This window comes from Balaenoptera musculus, chromosome 2 (assembly GCF_009873245.2).
Source record: "Balaenoptera musculus isolate JJ_BM4_2016_0621 chromosome 2, mBalMus1.pri.v3, whole genome shotgun sequence".
Classification (NCBI taxonomy): domain Eukaryota; kingdom Metazoa; phylum Chordata; class Mammalia; order Artiodactyla; family Balaenopteridae; genus Balaenoptera; species Balaenoptera musculus.
In genome coordinates, this window is record NC_045786.1 from 162,467,806 (window position 1) to 162,493,123 (window position 25,318).

The 25,318-nt window shown below is 54.0% G+C and overlaps 1 protein-coding gene across 8 annotated transcripts in view; it reads right to left on the minus strand.

Annotated features, from left to right (window-relative positions):
• Nucleotides 1–25,318, minus strand: part of TTC7B (tetratricopeptide repeat domain 7B) — a 240,435-nt gene that overhangs the window by 20,423 nt on the left and 194,694 nt on the right. For 7 of the 8 annotated variants that reach the window (XM_036842602.1, XM_036842601.1, XM_036842604.1 and 4 more), the window contains 2 exons: nucleotides 24,910–25,050; nucleotides 11,471–11,673 (listed from right to left, as the gene is read on the minus strand). In XM_036842602.1, the coding sequence (XP_036698497.1) occupies nucleotides 11,471–11,673; nucleotides 24,910–25,050 (344 nt within the window). Of the gene's footprint in view, nucleotides 1–11,077; nucleotides 11,372–11,470; nucleotides 11,674–24,909; nucleotides 25,051–25,318 lie in introns of those variants that run through there. The other variant, XM_036842603.1, reaches the window with a different exon arrangement.

Sequence of the window (25,318 nt, forward strand, 5' to 3'; positions counted from 1 at the left end):
CTTGGTAGCAGGAGGGACACCAAAGGCTAACCCAGAAACTTTTCTGCATGTGCCCGGGCTCCTAAACCAGTGCTGAAGCTGTCGATTCAGGCATATCCAGGGCCCAGGCAGCTGTGAGCATGCTACAGCTACACAGCAGGGAGAGACCCCTCTGGGCAAGGTGAGAGGCAAGAGGAGAGACGGAGACGTCACTGCAGTTGAGAGCAAAAGAGAAAGGAGACAGGCTCAGCAGTTGCTGCTTGACTGTCAAGTCACAGAGTCGAGCCCTCTAATCCCCAGAAGATGGTGAGAAATTCCACTCCTCCCACCACAGCAAGGGGCAGAGTTCTCTGGGGCCAGGGTCACCCTGGAAGGGTTCAGAGAGCCGATCCCTTTCACCCCACCCCCAACCCAAGAAGGCAAGTGCTATTATCCCGTTTTACAGGTAAGGAAAGTGGGCGTGAAACCTTCAAAAGTGATGGAATCAGGATTCCTGGTGGGTCTGCCACTCAGTGCTGTGCCCTTGGCAAGTCCCTTCCCCTGTCTGTCTCAGCTTCCCCAGTTGTAAAAGGGGATGCTTAGACTAGGGAATTCCATTGGCGTTCTAAATCCCGGACTGCTTTCCACTGCCTGGGGAGCATCAGGTCCAAAGGCTTTCATCTGCCACCTGTGCACCCTAGGCCCTCATCCTTGATATCGGTGAAGAAAAACCAGAAGCAGTACCTGGGGGAGACGTCTCACGGGAGGTCCTCCCTAGACCTTTGGGCTGAAGAGTTTTAAGCTCAGACTGTCAGAAGGTCCGGACAACACATGAGAGAGACATGGCCCAGAGAGAGCCCAGAAACGCTAGCAGGGGCGTCTCTGGGACCAGCCCCAAATGATGGGGAAGCAATTCGGGCACGAGACGGGTCGGAGGCTGCCAGCCCGGGTGGCTCCAAATGCCACCATGAGAAAGTGGTGGCAGCTATGCCCTCTGGCTGAGTTCAGAGGCAGGCTGCGTGGGGGAGGAGGGTGCTGAGGAATCCAAGCTAAGCAGCAGGGCTAAAATCCTGGGAGGCCTGAAATAAGGAGGGGGAATTAGGAACCGGGATCTGAGAACACAGAAGGACCCTGCTAAGTGAAAAAATCTGGATCAAATTCCTGATCCAAGCTAGGGAGCAATAACTGTGGCAAGGCAGGAAAGCAGTGGAAGCGAAACGTCAAATCGTCCTGGAATAATGGGGCAGAATTTCTAAGAAGAAATGCTTTGGGTAGAGTACGTCAGATTTTAAATAATTTTAGATCATTATTACTCATGAGACACTGAACCACGCTGCCTGTAATTAGTCATCTAAGACTCCAAAACAAAATAGGAATTAAACACAGAATTCATTTTTTTCCTTAAGCTGAAGCAAAGGAAAGCCTAGTGACATGGCTTGCATTTCAGAGCCTGCCCTGGGTCTGTGTTGCTTCTGGGTCTGTGATTTCAGTCCTCGGGGAACGCAGGGGTGGCCCGATGCCACGGCTCCCTGGCCAGCACCCAGAAAATGCTGCAGTGGGAGGATGGACCCAATCATCAAGCAGAAAATGTCTGCAGAGAACATCCCTGCACCGACTGATGCTGTTTGGGGCGGGAGGGTTTCTGGCGGGGGCGGGGGGTGGCAGGAACAAGGGCCCCAAGTCACACAGGAATCATGGGGATGTACAGCACACGTTCCGGATTCCCAGGCGACACTCCTTTTGCTCCAACGAGGACACACGTTCCCAACAAGCCAGAAGCACACAGTTTCAAAAGGATGTGAAGACATAGCTTGTGTCGTAAAACCTTTCAATTACCTGGTTCTTCCCTCAAGTCATTCCCAATACCTGCCCCCCCCGTCCCCACACAAAGGTCCTCTCTGCTGGGTTCGCTCCCCTGACCCGCTTCGGCAGACTCGCTCTTTGACTGTTTCTGCCACTGCTGTCACCTCCCGCCCAAAGACGGGTGCAGGTGCTCTGCAAAGCCGGTTAGGGCAATGTGGCCTCTCCCTCCCTTCCTCAGAAGACTCCCCTCCCCAACCCAAGCAAGACGTGAGAGCAGAGACGATATCTTGGTGCTGTGGAAATAAGGAAGCTGCTTTCATCTGGGTTTGGGGTGGGGGTCAGGGGCAAAAGAAGAGGCCCCCTCAGTCTGGGACCAAGAGGAGAAGGTGGTCTCACCCTGAACGGGACACCAGGCTCACCATCTACGGAGGGAACCGGCAGGAAGGGCTGAGGATGTGTCCCGAGTCACCACCAAGGGACAAAAGAGTGTCCTTGGGGAGAGATGGCTTCGGGGTGACCAACAGAAAGTCCACTACAAGAGAATTCACCTGGCCTGAGGGAGTGGGGTTTGGAGGTCCGTTGTTTTCAGACAGGAAATGATGTTTAATGATACCTGCATGGCACACAGGGCTGAGGCTACCCCTTTCTTGGCTCATCTGTAGCCACAGGACATAAGCAGGGAGGCTCTGGCCTACAGGGGAGGTAACAGGTGGGAGAGCTCTGGCCCAGGAAGAAGCTCTGTGTGGGTCCACGCAGCTCCAACCCCTCGGCGGCTGCCACGTCAACACGTCTGCCTTGGTGCCCCTGGCCGCCCGGGGTGGCCATTTCAGCCTCCCCGGCACCTGAGTCTGAGTCAGGCCTTGGGGCCTGGCATCTAGCTTGGCAGGTGAGTTCCTCTGGGGAGCGGGGAAACAGAGCACAGGGGCTTCGACCAAGGAATGGTGGATTCTTTTTACATTACCATTTTGATCTCTGGTCTGGAACTAGGTCTCTCGTGGGCCTGGTCAGGTGAGTCTGTTTCTTAGAGGTGACCCTCCCCGACTGCACTGAGAGAGCCTCGCAGCCCCGGCAGACAGCTGCACGGGGGTGCCTGCCCGCCCTCGGCCCGGGCCTCTCTCGCTGCGATGCCGCCTGTGAGGAAGGAAGGCCACTGTAGACTCCAGTAGCATCCCATGGCCGTCTGTGGTCTAAGGATGGTGACCACCATGCTCCCCAAATGGGGTTCAGGGTCTGACACAGAAGAATGTGCTTGGGGACAACAGGACAGAGTGTCTGAACGTGAGAGGGGCCGTCGCTCTCCCCCTCCCAGGGCCCCCAAACAGAGGGCTGCCCCTCCAGCCTTCTGTCATGTTCAGCCCCTGGAGCAGGTCCACAGGTAACCACTAAGCTGACACACCTGACGGGAGCCCTGCCTGGCAGCCCAGCAAGTCCTCTCTGAGATCCCGCTGCCCCAGGAGGTGCAACAATTAGCCCTGTCCGGGCCTCCACGGTCTCCAGTCCCACCTCAATGTCATTTCCTGTCCTCGTGGTCGATGGGACTTTGTGCCGAGGCGGAGCCAACAAAGACCTAGTTAACCTGCCCGGCCGGAACCAGCATGTTCCCACGAGAGCCGCTCAGAGTCTACTCAAGGGAATTAGCACCCAGGCTTTGGGGGGGCTTCACTCATAAGAGGGGAGTAATGACATCTGTCAAGTTCACGGTCGCCTGTAGTTGTTCTCCCCCCTCCCTCCTCCCCACCCCACCCGCCCCACGCCGGCCGGCCACCCCTGGTCTATGCGGTCACTGGGCTGCCTCAGGCAGGGCGCCTTCCCCCAAGGAGCAGACAGACCCATGAGCAAACAAGTCCGCGTTGGTTCAACCAGTGCTTCCGGGGAGGGAGGTCAAGGGGCTGAGGGCCCTTCTGTCAGGGTGGGTAGGTAGGGGGCCAAGAAACGCTTCTCAGAGGCAGTGACACCTGAGCCGGGCTCCACGACAGGCTCTGCCCTTCCTGCCGCCCAGGCTGATGCCTGGTACCTGACCGCCCCTGCCCACAGGCCGAGGGCCCATCCCACCCTGGCCATGGGGGCACCCATCTTCCACAGCAGCCCTGGTCTGGCCCAGCTGGGCCTCCCCCTGAACCCAGTCAGAAGAGATGCTTTCCGCCTCTACCTGACAACAAGTCAGGCCAGCTGCGGCCTCCACCGTTCCCTGACTCCTTTCAGCCTTGATAACCAGGGCTACAGGCTCAACAGAAACAGAAAGTAATACTTAAAAAGGAAAGTGTACTACCATGCTTTCAGCCAAGCACGGGCCATGATATATTCTTATTTCAGCTCCTCCAACTGCTGACATTTGGTTCAGGAGGAAAGCCACACCCATGGTCAGTTCCTTCAGAAAAGAACTCCCTGTCAAATCGAGGCAGAGAGGCTTCCACCACGGGCAGGTGGGACCTAAATTATGGAGACTGGTAGTAACGCTCATAGCTAGTGCTTATGGAGCGCTAGGCAGCCTGTGTGACTCACTTAACCTGCAAAGTCACACTGCCAGGGGGTCACCATTATTATCCCCATTTTATAGCTGAGAAAATGGAAGTACAGAAAGATTAAGGGACTTATCTCAGGCCGCACAGTTGGTAAGTGACAAAGCTGGGACCCAGGCGGGCTGGCTCCAGCGCCATGCTCTCAACCTCCGTGCTGTCCTATCATTCAAGCTGGAGACTCTTAAGTGACTCTACCTTCTTGTCCTGGCTCTGCTCCTAACTTGAAATATGACCTAGGGCAGGTCACCAAGGGCAGCGTCCCCATCAGTAAAAATGAAATTCTCTACTTCATATTTCATACCGCAAGAATAAACATCAGATACGGCGAATGAGGTTTTACATCTCTTTTTAGAGGTTAAGGTTATATTCATGCTAATTATTAATAATTCCTGGGGGACTTCCCTGGTGGTGCAGTGGTTAAGAATCTGCCTGCCAATGCAGGGGACACGGATTCGAGCCCTGGTCGGAGAAGATCTCACATGCCGCGGAGCAACTAAGCCCGTGCGCTACAACTACTGGGCCGGCACTCTAGAGCCTGCGAGCCACAACTACCGAGCCCGCGTGCCACAACTACTGAAGCCCGCACACCTAGAGCCCGTGCTCCACAATAAGAGAAGCCACTGCAATGAGAAGCCCGTGCACCGCAACGAAGAGCAGCCCTGGCTCACCGCAACTAGAGAAAGCCCGCGCGCAGCAACAAAGACCCAACACCGTCAAAAATAAATAAATAAATCTATTTAAAAAAAAAATTATTGGAAGGGCCTGAAGCTGTCAAAGTTGCTCAGAGGCAGTGTGTACCATTAAGGGATGGGAGGGAAGCTGGAGTGAAGAACAGGGGCTAAGCATCTGGTAGAAGGCCCTGCTGTTTCCTCTCCTCTGTTAGTATGAGTCCCAAATACTGTCAGTAAAGACAGTAGAGAAGTTAAGGCCTGTACACTTTTCAAAGAGTACTGTCAATAGCACACAGATGAGTAGGAAAGGTGGACATCTAGATATTTCAGTAGTCTTCCTTTAAAGAAAACAATTGTTCTCCTTATGTTTAAAAGCATTTTAAAAATCCTGAAAGTAAATGAAATACAATTAATAGATGAGACGGCTTCTCACTAGACGATGGTAGTGTTTTGTTCCCCGCCAATCATTCTTTCTATGTACAGAGAGAAATCGATACTTTGGATGAAAGAGATCCGTTTCTCAAGATCAGCATTTGCAAGGGGAAGGGTATCTCCATTCGGCTTCATTACCTTAATTGTACCTGGGTCTTATCCAGAGTAACAGTAAGGATCAAAGTCCCCTTCTTTAAGACTGGCTTCTCCAAGGGAAGGATGCGGAGCCCTGCCCTGTCTGTGCCCTGGGCCCTGGGTACCCCTGACTAAACTGATGGATAAACTAGACAGATACACAGACAGCTGCCGCCTCTGGAATCACCCTGAAAAGTTCACAACTTCATGCTGCATCTCTCCTCCAATAGGGGCATCCACTGGAAAACATGCTTCTAAATCATAAAATAGACACAAGCAATTTCCTCCAAATCTCATGAAACACTTTAAAAGAGGGAGAGAGAGAAAAACACCAAAGTTTCATAATTTAGCAGTGCAAGCTGCCTCAGGCAAGCCGGAGTCACCTCTTTCCCTTGATTCAAACCTGCCCTGCCTGCCACCCTTCTGGCTCGTCATGCGCAATGGGATGAAGTATTTTCGCACAGTAGACAAGCGTGTAAGCTTGAGGACAGTTGAAGGAAAGCTCCGACTTCAGGTCCCTCTTTGAACTTCAGAAGAGCTGCCGCCATCTCCAAGCAATGTCGTTAGCCTTGTTAGGATGCTTCTGGCTCAAACTTTAGAGCTGTGAAAACAACTTAAAATGTAGTAACCATCCAGAAGACTTGTCCCACTTCACCGCGCATTTCAGGTCCTCCTTCTAGACCTCCAGCCAACGTGGCGTGCCTCCGGGTATTTCATAACAGAATGCACTTTTCCAACAGCGCGACCGTTCTCTTCCAGCCTTTGCTACTAATGTGCTCCGGGAACAGAACTGCAGCACCCGTTCTGAAGTTCTCATGCTTGATGTCACTACAGATTTCTGATGTTTCTGAAAACGTAAGATCACGGAGGAAACCCTCGAAGACACCTGTGCTGAAATCTTTAGCCTGGAGCTGTCTGGATTGAACTGGGGTGTGGGGAGAGGGGTGTTTCACGCCTCATCCACAGAGGTCAACCAGCACTTTTGGACCCTTCATGCCCCAAACAAAAAGCCTATTCTGTTATTCAACTGGCCCCCTAAAATAGCCCCCAAACTGTCTTTCCACTCAGCAAGAACCCCCTGCAGCCTCCCTGGTGGGTCCTTGCCGAGCTATTCATACAACCCACCATCATGGGGCCCTCAGGCTGAGGCAGGGAGGCCTCCGCCCCACTCCCTGGGTGGACCCCTGGGGCCTGACCCCTGGCCTCCGACGGTCTCTCTTCCCCATCGTCCTCCCCTTTCTTTGGGGAGCTCCACCAGTGGGCCTTTCTCACTACTTCCTGTGGCAGAGCGGGTGAAATTCACACCGCCCACCCCTGGTCTCCTAGCTACCCTCCTTTGAAGGACGGATGGCCTCTGTCCCTGTCCAGGTGTCCAGCCTTGTCATGGGACCTTTGACATTCAAGGGCGTGGTCCCTGGTGCTTTCCCTCTGGTTTCTCCCCCCTTCGGCATTAGCTCTGAGAGACCCTCATCTTGCCGTAGCTGGAGGCCCATCCCTTGGGGACACGTCAGTCCTCTTCCTTCCCTGCAGGGCGGGGTTGGGGCGCGAGCGGGGCTCTCCGGGCCCAGCCCCTCTCCAGCTCACACCCTCCCCTAAGCCGCCCGAGCAGAGCACGCCTGTCTCCCTCTCCTCCACGTGCGGCCCCGGCCCCCAGCACGCCCTGGGCGACCCCCACCATCTGCTTCTGTTTCACACCTCTTTTCGACCCGTCGAGTTCATTGGTAATGTGCTCCAGGATAAGTTACTTTCTCAGCAGTATTTTCCCCTCTAGTCTTACCAACATCAGCTCCCGGCACACAGCCTTTCTGGCTTCCTTCCACGTTCATCTCTCTCTTGTTGGCTCTGTTCCTTTCTTACCCTCCCATCTCACACACTGCCCTCGGGAGCCCAGGCTGACATTATCAGAGGGCAAGCAGGTGGCCCTGTTTGCAGAGCCTGTCCCTGTCCTGGTCATCGTGTCCCTGTCGACCCTGAGTCCGTGCCTGTCCTTGGCCTGGGTGATATCACCCAGAGGCCGTTCCTCTGCCCTTAGTCCGCCGTGAGCCCCATCTCCCTCCTCTACCCCTCCTCCTGATCACAGGGTTACTGGTGTGGAAACAGTTGCTCTATGTTTCATTAATTTATCTCGGGTCCTGGGAGTGAAAGGCTTTTTACCATGGCATGCAAATGTATGTAAAGGTATACACTTATGCAAAAATGATATGAAAATATGCCTTTAGATTTTCTGGAAAAAAGTCTGATCACTCTATGATTCCCTCCCCTTGTCAACAACATCACTTTGTAATTCTTTATCCCGTCAGCTCACCACTCCCTTACTATCTGCCCACACTCAGCTCTCTTGTCTTGTGCTAACTCATTATTAATATTAAACACATTATTTCTCTTCTTTCTTTGCCCTGTATGTGAACTTAAACACATCTGTGAAGGCTGAAACTATTAGAAAACTGTCAATTTTCACTGGGGTTTAATTTACATTTCTGTTGTCAAGTCTGACCTTGTATTAACTTTAATACATTTAATACTTTAATGAATACCATCTGCCTCCAAGTCGTTATTGCTTTTTAACAACATTAATGTGTTTGCATTTCTCTGAAAGCGTGCCTCTCCTACGAGCTGGGCTGGGCGGTCTGGCACATGCTCCCACTAACCCGCCCTAGAAGGTAACAAACAATCATTCCTCAGGGAACAAGCTCGCGCCCCGACTGCTAACCGTTCTCCATGGCCACCGTCAGCCCCTGGTCTCCACCTGTGACACACAACGTGGCTTCCTTCCTTCAAATCGGCTCCCTCGGACTGTCCCTCGGCCCCTCTCCTTCATCTCTGAGCATCAGGGCTGACGCAGACGCACTTTCCATCCTCTGGGCTTTTTCCATGACCTGCAATCTGCCTGCAGTCGGTTCCTTCCCTTGGAACCCCCTTGGTTGGTTCTTCGGGGTGGTGTTCTCTGCGGCTCAGGTCCTCCAAACTCCTTCTAGTCTTGACCTCTGACCCTCGCCGTGGCCTGGCGGCCAGGCCTCCTTGGCCCACCCTGTCACTTGCGCACCCCACTCCCGAGAGCCAGGCAGGTGCCAACGCTCATGTCTGTTTCCGCCTCCTCTGCCCCGTAAGTCTAGAGCCCCCGACTCTTCCCTTGGACGTCACCTGGTAAAAAGACGGCCTCTGATCTCCCTGCTGACACTTCGTCTTCTCTTAGGGGCTTGCAAACCAGTCTGGCTGCCACGAGGGTAGAGGCAGGACCATCTGTGACTCAATAAGAGGTTTCCCTTCCCATGCTTCATATGTGTCTGGGGCTGAGATTATGCCTCTTTATGCACAAAGAGGGTGAGCCAAAGAAACAGAGCTTTCCTGTGCAGCTGGGGTGGGAGGCAGGAAAGAGAGGGTTGTGGTGTTTCAGGGCTGGGGGTCTGGGTTCCAGGGGCTGCCCCTCCATGGGCACCAGGAGAGTTGGCAGCACCGCTGGCAGGGGAAGCTGACCTTGGCTGCAGCGGGGCTCCCGCCAGCTGTGGCTGGGCTGGGAGGACGCAGGCCAGCGTGCATCGTTTACGAGGTCACCAAGAAGGAACCGGCCAAGCCACCCTTTGGGACCCACGACAATCACAGTCACTGGGCAGTTTCGGACCACGAGAATCTGAACTCCTCAAATTTGTAGGCCTGTTGGTCTCAATCTGCCTCCAGTCTGGATAGTTTTTGAATGTATCAGGATGCGTGGAGAAGTCTTAAGAGTTTATTATTATCGCAATTTTCTCCTGGTGAGATTTCCAAGGCAGCTAATAATGTCTCCAGGCCAGAGAAGGCTTGGTCGTTGCCTGGGATCCAACAGGCAGGGCCCCTCCATCACCCGGCCCTCGCTCACCAGCTCTCCTCCGCTGGGCCCACTGCTGCTCCGTTCAGAAAGGAAAGCATCTGGCATCTGGCAGGGAGCTCAGGTGTCTTGACAAGCTCCAAAGGTGAAACAGAAAACTTTGCTGGTGCGATTTTCCTATTTGATCTTTTGTCTCATGTGTTCCCCTTGGGGATGAACAAGAAATACTTCTCTGAATAATTCATAGGCCCCGGGGTAGAAACACGCTGCCTCTTTTTAATAAAAAGGCTGGGTACTCGGTGTTGATTATACGTCTTCTGTGATACTTCAGCAAAAGCAGGGAGATCTCAAAAGCTCTTTACAAATTCCTCTTACGATAGTGAGACAAAAATGAAAAGCCATGGAATATTTTTAATCAAACAAACTAATGTTTGGATAATATGTAAAATTATTTATAAAGCTGTATTGAACTACAAAATGCTCATAAAGGGAAGTTGAAAATTAAATGATTGTAATTATTACAAGGTCTGATTTATTTTTAAAAGTGAAAATGATTGTCTTCAGTTTTCTATTTAATGAGCACCTACTAGGTGCCAGGAGCTCTGCTGGCCTCATTATGTAAATCATTTCATGTTGTTCTCACAAATGAACTGGGTAAGGAACAGCTCAATGCACAGAAACACCGAGGCTCTTAGAGGTTAAGTGACAAGCCCTAGGTGTCCCGGGGGCAGGGACAGGGCTGAGTTTGAACCCAGATCTGACTCAGAAGCATACGTTTCCCATGGTTCCTAATGCTGGGCACCTGGGCCCTCTTCTGCTGAAAACCAGTAGTTACTGCTCAGCTCCATCTACATTTTGCGATGTTACTGTGAGCAATGGTGAGAGAACAAAGCCTTTGGGACCCTCTGGAGAACATTTTACTTATTAGTTACAAAACCGTATCCTCTTAGCACTGGACAGAAACTCACAGCCTATCTAGTTGAATGTTTTCATTTTACAGAAAGGAAACTGAGTACGGAGAGCTTATGGGCTTTCCCCAAAGTCAGAGAGTGAGCGAGTGACACGGCAGGGCCAGAACTCTGTCCCTGGACACCTTGTCTGGTGCCCACTCCTCCATGTCACACCCCCCTGATCATACACGCTGGGCTCCCGAGGGCTGCCCACCTGAAGGACACCTCGGCTGCATTACGGGCTTTTCCCTTCCCGTGGCTCATGAACTCAGAGATGTCCTACCGCTAAGAATGAAACACAAATTCAGAAGCTAAGTCTGGCCGACAGGCCCAGAGAAAGCAGCTTTTCACCCGCTCCCTGGACCCGGTTCATCTCCAAGTCTCCGTCCAGACTCTCACAGGAAGGGGACAGCAGACGAGCGGCTCCTGTGCAGCCGCTGTGCCCCACGTGTGTTCTGAGAACCCTCCAGAGTGGTCTAACTGACCATGCCCGACTGGAACCGAGGTGGTCGGGTGGCCAACTCCCAGGCAAGGAAGGGAGGGGAGCAGTGGGGCAGCCCCGGGCTCCTGGCCTGGGCACCCAGAGGAGGGGCGTGTGCGGTTTCAGAACCACCACACCCGTATGCAGTGTGGATGCTGGGGTGACTTACCTGGGTCCTCTGGGCGCCGTAGGGCTGCCCCCGTCCTCTGACAGGATGCTCCCACTAGCCAGTGGCCTTGGAGACAGGCTGGGGTCTCGGCTCCCTCAAGGTAAGAGAGCCCCCCAGGAGGTGAAGTGCTCTGACTTCTGTACTGAAGGCTCCCCAAGGTGCGGACACCCCCAAGGTGGCTGCTATAAGCAGCTCGGAGACCAAGATGACAATGACAGTGCCCAGGGCCACAAATATGTCTTTATTAAACCCAGAGCCACAGGGTGGCTTGGACTGCTGGCCGGAGACCGCTGACTCAGACTCTCCCCTCACACCGATCAGGACCCCCAGGTAGGGTCGCTGAGGCTGTGCGCTGCCGATTCCTATGAGCTCCATTGGTGTAAACTACAACAGGAACGGCGCTCGCCGGCTTCGTGCACCTTGACAGCCTGGCAGGCCAAGTGCATCTGGCCTTTGGAACGGGAACAGGGTTTGAGGGTCAAGAACTATGTGCTGCTTCCCAGGGGACCCCTGGTCCAGGGCTGGAGGCCCCGGCAGCCCTCAGACTCACCAGCCGCTGCATGCTCTTCACGTGGGTGGGGCTTATGGATAAGGCCTCTTCGTACCACCGCTGGGCCTCCTCGATGTTTCCTCGGAGCTCGGCTACCTGGCCTCGCATGTACAGGACGTTGTGGGACATCGGGAAGAGGTTGGCAGCTTCTTGGGTACAGGCTGTGGCTTCTGCCGGCTTCCCAATGCCGATGTAGACTTCAGCTGTGAGGAGGAGAGCACAGGCAGATGCTGTCCTGGGTCACTGCCCTTCAGAGGCCCTGAGACATCGACTCCCCTCCACCATGCAAGTCTGGCAGGGGCCCACCCGGAATACGCAGGGCCCAGAGCCAGCCAGCCTAGCCCCCAACCCCAAGTGGAAACAGCCGCGGGCTGACGGTCCTTCCCGCCCACTGTTCACAGGCACTCGAGTCAAGGCCGTGCGGCCTGGGAGGGGACACTTGTCACCACCGATGAGAGGGGAGTGAGGCCTGCCTGGGCCCTGCCCCTCCCCTTCGGAGGTCACACATCCTCAGGGCCCACCAGGGACACCTGCCCTCAGCTCTGACAACCACAGAAGAAGGGCTGGATGAACCCAAGGACAGGCAAACTAGAGGTGCACAGCCCCTCACAGGGCAACGGCTCTGCTCTCGGGCTGGTTCTCCTGATGCCAGGAAGTGTGACAAGGCCAGCTGGTGGTGGCTGCTATGGGCATGAAATAAAATCCCTGCTCCATCAGACCCTGTCTTGGAGCGACCAGGCAAAGCCACTGCACCGGGGAGACTAGTAACTGTATGACACGGACGAGCCATCACTTTCCACAAGGCAGGAAAATGAGCTCTCCTCCCATCTCAGGCCTCAAGTCTCCCACGCCTCCGTGGAGGGTCCCCAATTGCTCTGCAGCCCTGGCTTCCATCATGCACGTCCAGTGCCCCCGGCTGTCCCCAGCTCCGCTCAGATCCCTCATCTCCTGAGGGCCCTGAGGTCACGGCCCCACCGCCTCTCCAATGTAGGGCCTGCGTTGGCTGGATGTGGGAAGACTCCTCTCCCTCCTCGGCCACACCTGTCAAGACCACCGCCCAGAGCCCCGCTCGGGTGGCCGCTGTGCTCCGGGCCCACGGACCCCTCCCCCAACCTCCGGGGCAGCCCCCTCCTCGCCCGCTCCTGCCCTGACCGCTGGCCTCCACTCCTGGCAGAGAAGGATGTTTTGTGCCCATATCTCCAAGTTACGTGTATATGCATATGTTGTGTATAACGGAAGGCACACGAGAATAGTAATGATAGAAGAACACAATAAAAAGAAATAGAAAGTGTTTACTTTTTTCCTCACACACCTCTCAAGTTGTCTCCTGGAGGTGAGGCCTCCTCACGCCCCTCCCGTCTCTCCTCCAGCCCCTCCGCCCCGTGCAGCCACTGACAGACCAACCTCCCCAGGCAAAGCTCCGGTGGGGTCACCACCCTGCTGAAAAGCGCTCCTTCCGCTCCTGTGCACCCCTCACCCCCTTCGTCTTCCCCGGAACGGCCTCTGGGAGGCTTTTGCCGACCATCCCACTTAAAACTGCTGCTACCCCTGCCCCGTCCTGACCCAGCACGACCCAGTGCCTTTCCCTGCTTTCTCTTCCGGCCAATACCAGGCTCACCTTGTCTGTCTCACTCACTGTCTGGGGGGCCCCTCTAGAACATAAGCCACCAGCTTCGCACTATTCACTGCTGTGTCCCCAGTGACTGCATGAGTGCCCGGCAGTCAGAGCGCAGGAAATGGTTGCGAATGAATGAATGGTAACAGTAATGATAACAGTAGCTAATAATCATCAAACATGTGCTTTGTGCAAAGAAGTGCTCTCATTTCTGCTTTTATCTGCACAGTGATCTAGTACACTAGTACACTAGTACACTAGGTACTATTATTTTATCCCCATTATACAGACGAGGAAACCGTGGCACAGACAGGCTGAGCAATTTGTCCGAGGTCCCAGGGCAAGGTATAGGCAGGCGTGGCTTTGTGGCTGTGCTCTCAGCTCTCTACAGAGAACAGTGTCTCCCCTGCCTCCAAATAACATCCAGACCCCTTTGCCTGGCATCTGGAGCCCTTGGTGACTATCTCTACCACTCCTACTAACCTGTGTTCCTACTGCTTCCTACACCCCCGGGCTCTCCCGTGTTAAGCCGCCACTGTTTCCCTGGGTTTTTATTTATTCTCTTGCCTCTGCCCTGATGGTGTCACCCCTGTACCCCCTTTAAGGCCCAGCTCAATGGCCACCACCCCTGGAAGCCACATCTGACCCCGCCCCACCCCCCCAGCTGGAAGGGGAGCCCAGCCTGGGTGTCCCTCTGATGGCTGTGTCCCTAGAGACGTTTTGTGAGGGGTCCTGGCTACGCCCCCGGACAGCACGTTCTGCTGACATCCACCCTTCTGTCTTCCCACCTCCAGCTTCAGGCACGGAGACTGGAAATTCTGGACAGGGTGTGGTCAGTGTCGATGCCACTGGATGGCCCTCTCCTAAGCACCTCACTTCCCTGGTGACCACAGTCACACCAGTGACTGACTCCTCAGGCCACGAACAAGCCCGGGGGAGGCACAGACCCGCCCTGCACCCCATCTGTGCTTCTGGTCGTCAGTCTCCCTCAACAGGGAGCAGAGGTGATGGGCTGGCCCGGGGACCTGCGGGGAGAGGCCCAGCCTCTCAGACCTGGAAACTCAGACACTCACATACAACTGAGCTCTAAGCGTGGCCGGGCCGGCACTGTGTCCGCCTCATGTCCTCTGAGACTCTGCTCTCGAGGTACCTACTGAGCACCTACTACACACGGGGCCTCTGCAGGAACGAAGACCACACGCGTCTGTCCTTCCGCCTGGGCCTCTGCAAAACCTGCCCTCCTGGGAGATAGACACGCAGGGCTGCCCGCTGTCTTCCAGTAACACGACTCTCTCCAAGCTCCCGCCAGAAGAGTCCCGGGTGTATCTGGCAGTTTCAGGTTCCGGAGCCTGGCGGCTGCGGGGACAGCTATACAGAACGTTCCTCCCACTGTACGCTGCCTCCTGACTTGCTTCCCTTTGGGGGTGAGTTCGTGTTCATTTCCAAGGTCCCAGGGCTGCCTGTGGGTGGGTGAGACGCCACAGGCCTCTCCCATCTAGATCGTTCTGGAAAAAAGGCCAACTTGGAAGAGCGGGGACTAAATGATTCCAGAGCTTTGTTTTGTTTTTAATTTTTAAAATTTGTTTTATTTTATTTTCATTTATTTGCTTTTTGGCTGCTTCGGGGCTTAGTTGCGGCACGCAGGCCGTTCATTGCGGCGTGCGGGCTCCTCTCTAGTTGTGGCGTGCGGGCCTAGTTGCCCCGCAGCATGTGAAATTCCAGTTCCCCGACCAGGGCTCGAACCCGCATCCCCAGCATTGGAAGGTGGACTCCCAGCCACTGGACCACCAGGGAAGTCCCCCGAGTTTTTATAACAAGAATCAAGGTGTATGTTGCAGCAGCCGGGGGCGGGGAGCCTTAAACACCAACACAACGATGTAGATGACACCCTGTTCTGTGTGGGTCCCTGTGAAAACAAACACGGGACCGAGTGTCTTCTTGGTTCCATGTCTTTGGCCACAGGTCTGGTGCCTCTGCTCCCTCCTTGTGAGGAGGAAACAAGACGACGGGGGCTGAGCTGAGTCATGATTGTGAAGGTGGGAGAGAGGATCCAGACCCCCGAGGGCTTCTTTGCCGTGCTGCTGTCCAAGTTGTAGGGGCAGGCTCATGTCACTGCGGAGGCCTGCGCTCCCGAGGCAGAGGGGCAGGCGGGTGCGCTGCTCCCCGATCCCTCCGTTTTAAGATCAAACAGAAGGACATAGGCGCAACGGGCTGGGGTGATTTTCAAATCACCTTGGGCAAGGCCATCAACTTCTCTGGGCCTGTTCACCTGCCAGGTGGGGCCTGAGGCTGGCCCGCATCCCTCCAAGGGCAGTGGTAAGGATCAACCAAGAGGGTGGAAGCCTGGAGCCTTGGATGCCCGCATTCTCGGCCTGCTCCTGCGGGCATGATGCTGGGCTCTGCCCCTGCGACATCGAGGCCAGCAATTTGGGACGGGTGAATTCAATCAGCTGTGATGCACTGGGAGCCCAGCTGAGGCCAGACGTCACGATGCATTCTCCGATTCAGCCTCCCTGGGCACAAAGCTGGGAGTGTGATCTCCATCTCACTCCCTGTCTCTCTCTTAATTGGCTCAGAACTCAGGACCTAAACAGAGGTGTACTATTTCCCTAAAGCCTCCAAAAAATGTGATCGGTATTGTCTTTTCCCACTAAAACTACGAGCAACTGCCAGCCACGTCACCACTGCATCCCTTAGCACAGGATCTAGCACTTAGTAGGTGCTTAAGGAAAGACTGTAGATTAATGGACACTGCTTGCGGGTCAGAGGAAGGCAACCATCTCTGTGGCCCAGGTCGATGAAGAGTCAAAGGCCAGAAAAGCCACAGCAAGCGATGCTCCCCTGACCCCTTCACCAAGGGCTAAATTCAAGTAAAAAAAAAAAAAAACAAACAAAAAAACCCACAAAGGGCCTTTTGAGCTTATTAAGAGATATAAGAGCTTGTACCGAAGGAACAGCAACACAGAGGGAAGCTGGTTCTGGGAACTTAAAGCTGATCGGCTCCTAACAAGAACACAGTTCAGTGCAATGTCAGAGCCCCCGCTGCGGGGTGGGCTCTGAAGGGTCACTCTCTGAAGAGGTCACAGGGACAGAGTCTGTCCTGGTCACTGGCAGCTGACAGCCTCTAACCAAAGGTAAGGTGCCTCTCAGGGTCACGGACACTTTCTACCCCATTCTGAAGCTCAGACTAAGCTCTGGCTGTCCTCTCTGGAATCCCTTGGCTTCTCCTTGCTACCAGGTTACTATGAAAAATGCTGGAAATACCCCTCCACCCCACCCCCGCTTGCAAACCCTCAGTGGTTCCCAATTGCAGGTGAATGTGACCCACATGTTTTTGCTTCCCGTTCTAAACTAGGACCCTGCTACCTTTTCACTCCCTCCGTGCTCAGTTCACGGTCTCACCTCCACACCTCGGCTGTGCTGTTCCTTCTGCCCAAAGTGTCTTCCCTGTACTGTTGCAGACCCATCACTCCTCACCCTGGGCTCCTCCAAACCCCACCCTGCACACGACTTCCCCAGGCAGGCCTGGGGCGTCACCCCTCCACCGCCCTGTGGGCTCTGGGAAGTCCCTCACCCCAGGCTGCCTCGTGCTCCCCTGACTTGTGTTATCCCGCAGAGGTCGTGCCCCTGGAGGGCCGGGATCGAGTCCGCTCCCCTTTGCATTGCGCCTCGCGCAGAGGGCTTTCCGAAATCGTTGGCCAAACCAAGCTAAAGATGGGATCTGAAAAGGGCTGAGCTGTACTGCCAAGGCCCGGGGACTCTTTCTTCCTCAGTGGTGAAGGGGGCTCCCGACAGGGGGACCTGGAGCGGGACGCACCCACAGCCCCGCACGCGGCCCAGGTTCCTCACTCGTTCATTCACTCTTCTGACACTTGTCAATCACCTGCTTCACGTCGGCTGCAAGGCTGAGAACCGGCTCCCATTGCCTGCCTTGGGCTCAGGGCTGTTTGGGTCATGCGCCGTGCAAAGGCACTGGGCAGAGTGGGGCTGACCAGCCTGGACCCCGCTGACCAGCTGTGAGCCTGGCGTAGGGCTGCATCTGCCCCTGGAGAGCGAGGAAGCTCTTCCCACCAAGGTGCCCTCAGCTAAGGCACACCTGCTCCCTGGGGCTTAGCCTACCCAGAGGGGACGTTTCTGTGAAACTCACACAAAGGAGCCGTGTATGTGAGAGGCGGCCCGAGGGCTGTACCTGTGTGCGTGCCGTCAGATCCTCCATTCCACCAGAGGTCTGGCAGAGAGGGAGGCAGGAAAAGGCACGTGGGCCATCAGCTTCTCTCAGTCTTGCAGGCAGCAGGGAGTTAGGCCTGCAGACTCGCTGACCCCTCGAAACCATTTCCTTTACCCCAAACCCTGCTTCCCTAGAGAGAGGAGACTTGGGAAACAACCTTAGCAAGCTGGTCCTGGGACAGCCTCTGCCGTGGAGGGCAGAGCAGCGCCGGGGCTGGGCGCAGGTGTCTGCCGGGAGCAGCAAGGCTCCTGTGACTTCACATGACTCTCTCAGGTGGAAACCAGCATGAGGGCCGGAGAGGACAGGGGTCAGTGAACTGATGAGTGTCCTGTCACCTGGCCAAGTCACCAAGGCCTGGGCAGGCCTCTATCCTTTTCAGCTCTCACCCGGACTGTTCATTATTCTTTCTTTTCTGGGGACTCAGGAAGCAAAGGGAGGCAGTGATTTTGTTTTCATGCGTCGGTCTTACCCTGAGCTCTTCTGGCCCAGACCCCAAGCTGAGGCCTGTAGTCCCCACGAGGGACACAGCCCAGGTCCTGTCCTCACTGAGGGCCCGGCCAAATGCCTCGGTCAGGGTCTTGGCTGCACAACTGACATTTATTTCCGAGTTTGCGAATGGCCGTGTCCACTGTCAAGAGTGATCCCTTTTCGTGGGTGGGATGGTGAGACTAGGCCCTCGTCCTTTCACTGCGTTGGCCCAGGTGTTTATCCCTTGGCCCAGGTGTTTTCCTGACTCCTCGCTCCTTCCCCAAAGCCCCCCACCCCTCTGGCTGACCTTGACTCATCATTCAAAGAGAAAGCAGAGGCCGGCAGAGCAGACCTGGAGCCTCTTCTCGCCGACAAAGCGACAAGCCCAGCGTTGTCCTCTGTGCCCATCCTCTGCCCACCTTCTGCTACACCTGAGGGCCGATGCCTCTGCCGGTGCCCTGGGCCTCACCACTCTCTTGCCTTCTTGAGGGACTCATGCCTTCACAGACCCCCCTTCTCTTCTGGATGATGAGGGACCCCCGTAAGCAGTCAACAGCCTTCTGCGTCAGCCTTTTTAACCCCCTTCTTGACCCCTCATGTCCCCACTCCGCTCCATAGGGACTCTCCCCGCAAAGACTGTGCCCCCTCTGCTCCCACATCCTCACTTGCACCCACCTTGCAGCCCACACCAGTGCGGCTCCAGCCCCCACCGCTCCACACCAGATCCAACAAATGTTTCTGTCTCCACCTTACTCAAGCCCTCCGCAGCATTTCCTACCTGCCACACGCACTTAAAAATCATTATTTTACAATGGGGAGAGGGAAGGGGGCAGGGGCAAGGGAGGGGTGGGGGACTAAGAGGTATGAACTATTAGGTATAAAATGAGCTGCAAGGATATATTATACAACGTGGGGAATATTTTATAATAACTATAAATGGAGTATAACCTTTAAAAAATAAATGAAGATACAATGCTGACTAAGAAATCATTATTTTAGCAGTTATTGAGTGTTTGCTACGTGTTGAACACTCTCATGCATTATCTTGTGTGACTGTCAAACTGTCGTCATTTTGCAGAGGAGGACACTAGGGTGGTGGGACCAGGATTTCAACTAGTCTGAGCCCAGAACCCAAGCCCCTGATGGTACCGCACAGGCGCCTTCGTAACCCCCCCTTGGCTGCCAGGACGCCACCTCTCCCGGTTCCCTCCCGCCTTGCTGACCACTTCCTTTCTGTTGCTTTGGCTTTTCCTCTCCTCCCCAAATCTTGACTGTTGGGGGCTCAGGTCTGGGGCCTGGCCCTTTCCCTTCTCCATCGACATTCTCTTCTTAGGCCTTCTCGTCACACCCCTTGGCTTTAAATCCCCACTTGCAACTTGACGTTTCTAGCCCAAACCTCAAGCGTAGACTTGAATATCCAGCCACCTGCCTGACACCTTCACTGTGGGTCCTCAGGCACCCGACGCTCCCAAGTTCAAGCAGGGCTCTGGTTGCTCTTGACCCCCGATCCCTACCCATCGGTTCCCACCACCCAGGCTGCCCGGGGCAGGAAGAGGAATCACCAGTTACCCACTGGCTCCAGCTCCCGACGCAGGAGTCTTCCTTTTCCTTCACCCCTACATCTAACCCATCAACAAGTCCTATCCGTTCTGCCTCGAAAATGCAACTCAGGTATCCCCCTCTCTCCACCCTCAGAGCGGCCGCTCCCCGCGGTCACGCAGACCAGAGCTCCTGACCTTCCCTCCCCACTGCACTGTCTCCCGTTCCGTGCCCCACATTCCGCGGGGGTGATCTTTTAGCAACCTCCCTCTGATCCTTTCATCCCCCCGCTTGCCGTCCTTCAGCAGCTTTTCAGTGCTTTTAGGAAGAGATCCTGACCTGGTCACCAGGGCGCTGGCTCGTCTGGCCTCGCCCCGGCCACGTGATTCTTCCTCTCTAGGCTTCATGCCCTGCGGCCCTGCCATTTCTCTAACCTCAGGGCTCACGTGGCCCACAGGCCTGTCCACGTGTGTCCTACGCCTGCCACGTGCTCAGGCCTCCTCCGGCCCTGGCTGGGGAAGACCTCTGTTCCCAGTTCTCCCAGAGCCCACACTGCTGCTCCGGGGTACTCGGCACCGTGGAATTAAGTGCTTCTGCAATTGTTACGTTTCGCATCTGTAAGCTCCGTGAAGGCAGAGCCCGTGTCCGTCTGCCGACCACTGAGCTCCAGAGCCTCGCCCTGATGACGCACGTGAACAGATGCTCACAGGCGCGTGCTCCATAGCCGAGTGCCCGCCCTGGGCAGGGGCTGGGGCTCTGGGGCCACACTGGTTGGGTCTGAATTCTGGTTTCTCCACTTATTAGTCATGTAACCTTAGGCAGGTGACGTGAGAGCTGTGTCTTGGTTTTTCCATCTGTAGAATGGGGTGATTAAAGGGTATTTATACCTTATATGGCTATTACAAGGACTAAACAAGTTAAGACACATAAAGTCCTAGGATAAGGTCTGACACATGCACGGTGCTCGGTAAAGGTCAGCTACCTGCAGGTTGTAGACCATGAATCAAAACCTCCCAGGGCAGCAGAAGGGGCAGGTCTGGCGGGGCTGACCCACAGAGACTGGCACCGTGTCAGGTCAGGCCTGACCCCTGGGTACCACGTGTTCCCTCCTGCGAGCACTCCCTGTGCAGTGACCCTCACGTCACCTGTCTGGGAGCTGTCTTCATCTTGTCATGGTGGCCATGCCACAGGATTACCCTTCAACCCTGCGGATGCAGCCTCCCGGCGGCTGGGAGGAACCTGGCAGGGGGAAGGGCAAACAGGCCAGGCCAGCCAGGGCCAAGGAATTTGTGAGAGTATCACAGCTTTACATTCCCAGCAGAAATCAGAAAATCTGATCTTGCACATCTAAGAATAGCCGTTGGTTTCGACGGTGAGAGATGCCAAAGTGAAAGCTATAATTATTAGTAAGTAACAAGCAGAAATTATCCACCTACTTCAAAGTCATTTTTAGCTGCCATCCCAGAAGTGGAAATTGAAGGATGGACACCAAGAAGCTGCTTGGCTTGGGAAAGGCCCTGGTTCAACTCTTATGAGTGAATGTATGAATTTCCAATGGCCAATGATAAGGTGTGCATTCTAAAGAAAACGATGTATGACTCCCAGGGAGATACGTCTCAAGGTGCAACAAACATCAAATGCTCTAATTCAGCTCTCCTGACTCCTGCCCAGTGAGACCACAGAGGTTCTGGCTTCTATCTGGCCTGGGTTTCCCTTCTGCATAACAGAGGAAAAGAACGCTTTGGACCTTCTATATAAGATGGTGTATATACAAATGGCACTAGAAGATACTTGGAACTTTCAGGAAAAGAGACCATAAAAATGGGTAGTTGCTTTCTAAATATCATGTGATACCCAGATGCTATAAGGAAAAGATTGCTAAATGTAAAAAAAAAAAAAAATTTGGCAAAAAACCCCCAACAAAACCCCAAAACACAAACAAAATTAAAATGGGGGGAAATACTTATAGCACATATGACACAAGGCAAATTTCTTTGACACATAATAAGTGCTTACAACTCAAAAAGAAAAGCTCAGTATCTAAGAAGATAAATGGGCAGAAGCCATGAGCAGACAACTGAAATACCATTTTCACCTATCAGATTGGCAAAGATCTTGAAGTTTGATAATTTGCTGTGTTATAAAGAATGTGAGAAAATGGGCATCCTCACCTTGTTGACTGGAATGCAAACTGGCACAATTCTGTGGAAGGCAATGTGACAAAATTTCCCAAAATTAAAGAGGATGCACCCTTTGATCCATCAATTCCACTTTTAGGAGTTTACCTTACAGGTACAGAACAATCTATAGAAGGCTACTCATTGACGCATTGTCTGTAGCAGCAAAGTACTAGAAATAATCTAAATGTTAATCAGTGGACTTCTGGTTAAATTATGGTAAAATCATACAATGGATTTACTCTCTGATGTGCCGACAGGCAATGATCTCCAGCGAGTGTTACACCCCGGCAGGTGTGCACACACTAACGGTGGTTGCCGTGGGTGAGTGTGACTGACACTCGGGATGGCAGGAAGCCACTCATTTCACGTCTTTTGTGCCTTTTAAACTATGTATCATGTGCATGTATTATTTTTTCAAAAATAATTTAAATCAAATTGTCACATGGGTCCAAACAAACCAAGCAACAAAACATGTACAACCTATGCCAGTTGGCCACCAGGTATCCTGTGAGGAGAGTGAGGCCCTGGGGTCAGAAGTGTCCAGGAAGGAGGAGGAGGTACAGAGGGAAGGGGCGCCCAGGGCGTGGGTCCCACCACACAGGACGGGAGGGACCCCGGATGGTCAAGCATCCCTGGACTTCTGGGTCTGTGCTCCCCACTGGGCCTGTGGCTGATTTCCTCACAGAGCAGCCAGAGGCTCAGGCGTCCTAGTCATGATCTCTTTGCCATCCAAATGACACACAGGTGGCTCAGGGACCTGCTCATATAATAGGCTGGAAATCTGAGGTCGACTCAGAGTGGCCTTACCTGCCAGCCTCAAATCTGGGGCCACCTCGAGCACGGGCCTCCACCACAAGCTCCCACTACACTCAGCTCACCAGAGAAAACAACCAGGAGAGAAGAGACCCACAAACGCCACAGAAACACCATGGCCTTGGGTGTGAGGCCTTGATCTAGTTTCTTCCAAAGCTTGCAACATTTACAGAATCTGGCAGTATTGTTAGAGCTGATGATGGACGCAGATGTTACCTGGTTTCCATAAGTTGTCAAAAAATGTGAGTCACTTTTAGTTTGCCACTCAGAGCAGTAAAGCTCAAACCACATATGGTAAAACCTTACAGTTCAGTGGAAGCTTATTTTATGAATTCCTTCTGAGTTTACCTCTTCAAAGACCATATTGAATATACGATACAATTCTAATCTTGACTCAAAGTCAGTGCTTTGAAAGAGTCAATATAGCACCAATCCTATAAAGATTATCATTTGCTCCATTCATTCATACTATATAAGTGTGATTTATATTCTGCCTGGAGTTTAAGGCAAGTATGATATTCCATTTCCAGAATTCAATTCCACCAACTCGTAGAATGTTAAAAGCCACACGCATTAATAGCAATGAGAGCTTTATTCTGTCCTATAGGCTATGGCAATGAGAAATGGATGTCACACGATTAATAAAACTTCAAGGATAACTCCAAACGGAATCTTAGCTGCCAGGTTCTTCAACGTTCTAATAAGCAGCTACAAAATTTCCTCCCAAGAGTCATGGTGGGTCACGTCAAGAGGAGCAAAGCCTGGGTAACTGAGTGAGGGGCAGCAAGCCACTGGGCAAAGCGGTCCTGGAACTCAGTGACCCTCACCAAGGTCATTAGCTTTTCCGAGACACAAGCAAGAGAAGCAATGCCTGGGAGGTCAAGGGAGCTGCTTCCAGCCTAGAAGGATCACCTTCTGCCCTTGTGGTTTCATAGACATTGGCCCTTTAAAAACTCAACTTCATGCCCATTTTGAAGGACAACTTTGCCCCTCTACTAGCCCTGCAGGTTGGGCCAGTCTCACCTGGCCTGGACACTAAAGTGAACCCCTTCTCTTTTTGTTCTTTGCCGTCACTGCTCATGAGGGCGACTGAGTAGGACAGGCACCAGGTCCTAGACTGGGGACCAGCTTTTCTTCAAGAGAGCCGCAGAGGAAGGCATGACTGCTGCTCTCGGGCCCTTGAGTCAGCCTGTCTAGAGCCCAGTAAGAGGCTGAATGCTGGCCAGCATCTGCACATGAAGAACAATCAACACATTCGTGAATCACCCCTCTTTTGTATTTCTGCTTAGAAGAACATAATTTGTTAATTTACAGTGGTTGTTTTGGCTCAATTAAAGATGCCAACACGGAAGCGGCTGACTGAGCTCGGCTCTGGGACATGCCAAACCCAGGTAAATCCAGTCGTGTTTCTTACACGAAGGTTCCAAACAAGGTTGAACATCACACAATTAGCCTTGGCAGAAAAGGAGTAAACAGATGGCCAGTGGTGGGTAATAAGCACTTTCGCAGCCAAACCTGGGCTTCTGCCGTGCACCCTGAGAGTTGAGCCTGGGAAGGCCTTGCAGATCAAGGGGTAAAACTTGAGAAACAGAAGTTATCTTTCCTATGGAACTATAAATATGGAAGCAAATCAATAGCCACCATTTGCTCTGTACAGTGGGATTCCCATTGCTAAAATGTCTGCAGGCTGGATTTATCGTGGCGACTTCCTAGCTATGCAGAAGCAGCCACGTGAAACTGGAGGAGGGGCACTCACACCTGCCTTCTGGGCTAGTTTCCAGTTCGGCAGCTGCTGGTACCTGCCTCGCTCTCTGAGGATTACCAGGAGCGCCATCAGAAAGGAGAGCTCGGACATCAAAAACGCTGTACCCCTCACCCCCTCGGCTTAGATAAAGACATCTGTGTCATCAGGACAACTGGCCCCTGTCCCAGGGTCTCTTAGACTTCACCACCAGGGTGTGCCAGGCACTGTGCTCACCAACCCTAGGAGACGATGCTATTAACCCCACCGTACGGATGAGGAAACCGAGGCTGAGAGGGGAGGCTATCACCTCCAGCCTGTGCAGCTGTTGGTAAGTAGCAGAGCTGAGGCTCCACTCCAAGGCTGCAGGACTGCCAGACCTCCGTCGGGTCTGGGACACCACGCTCTGCTGTCCCCGTCAAAGAAAGTCTGGGGTGGGCTTCCCTGGTGGCGCAGTGGTTGGGAGTCCGCCTGCCAGTGCAGGGGACACGGGTTCGAGCCCTGGTCTGGGAAGATCCCACATGCCGCGGAGCGGCTAGTCCCGTGAGCCACAACTACTGAGCCTGCGCGTCTGGAGCCTGTGCTCTGCAACAGGAGAGGCCGCAACAGTGAGAGGCTCGCGCACAGCGATGAAGAGCGGCCCCCGCTCGCCGCAACTGGAGAAAGCCCTCGCACAGAAACGAAGACCCAACACAGCCAAAGATGAATGAATAAATAAATAAATTTATAAAAAAAAAAGAAAGTCTGGGGTGTAGATCTCTGGCCCCTGCTACAGCATGAACCCTGCGGCCCAGGCCGCAAGCTCCCCTCTGGCAGAGCGGCAGGTGGGCGTGGGGTTGAGGGGCGGAGCGGTACCTGCGTGGAGCCAGATCTGCGCCAGCGTCATCCAGGGGTGTAGCGGGCCCTGCTTGGGGGTGCTGCTCTGCAGAGACGACGCCACTTCCGACAGTGCCTGCTCCACTCTGGAGGCTGCTACCGACGTGGCGTGGACAGAGCCTGCGGGGGGGTTTCGGGAAGACGGCATCAGAGGCGAAAGGACAGAGCCAACCAGGCACCGACCCACACAGCCCGCCGCCCCCTCACACACAGGCACGGGTTCAAGACGTACACACACCCCTCCCTCACGATGTTTCCGAGGCTTATGGTCCTTACTGTCTATACAGTCACTGTGGCCTGGCACCTTAGTTTCTGTCCTTCGCTTTAGCTCGCCTTTTAGTCAGGCCAGGGCACACGCTGTGCAAATGCTCCGTCCGGGAGCTGAGTC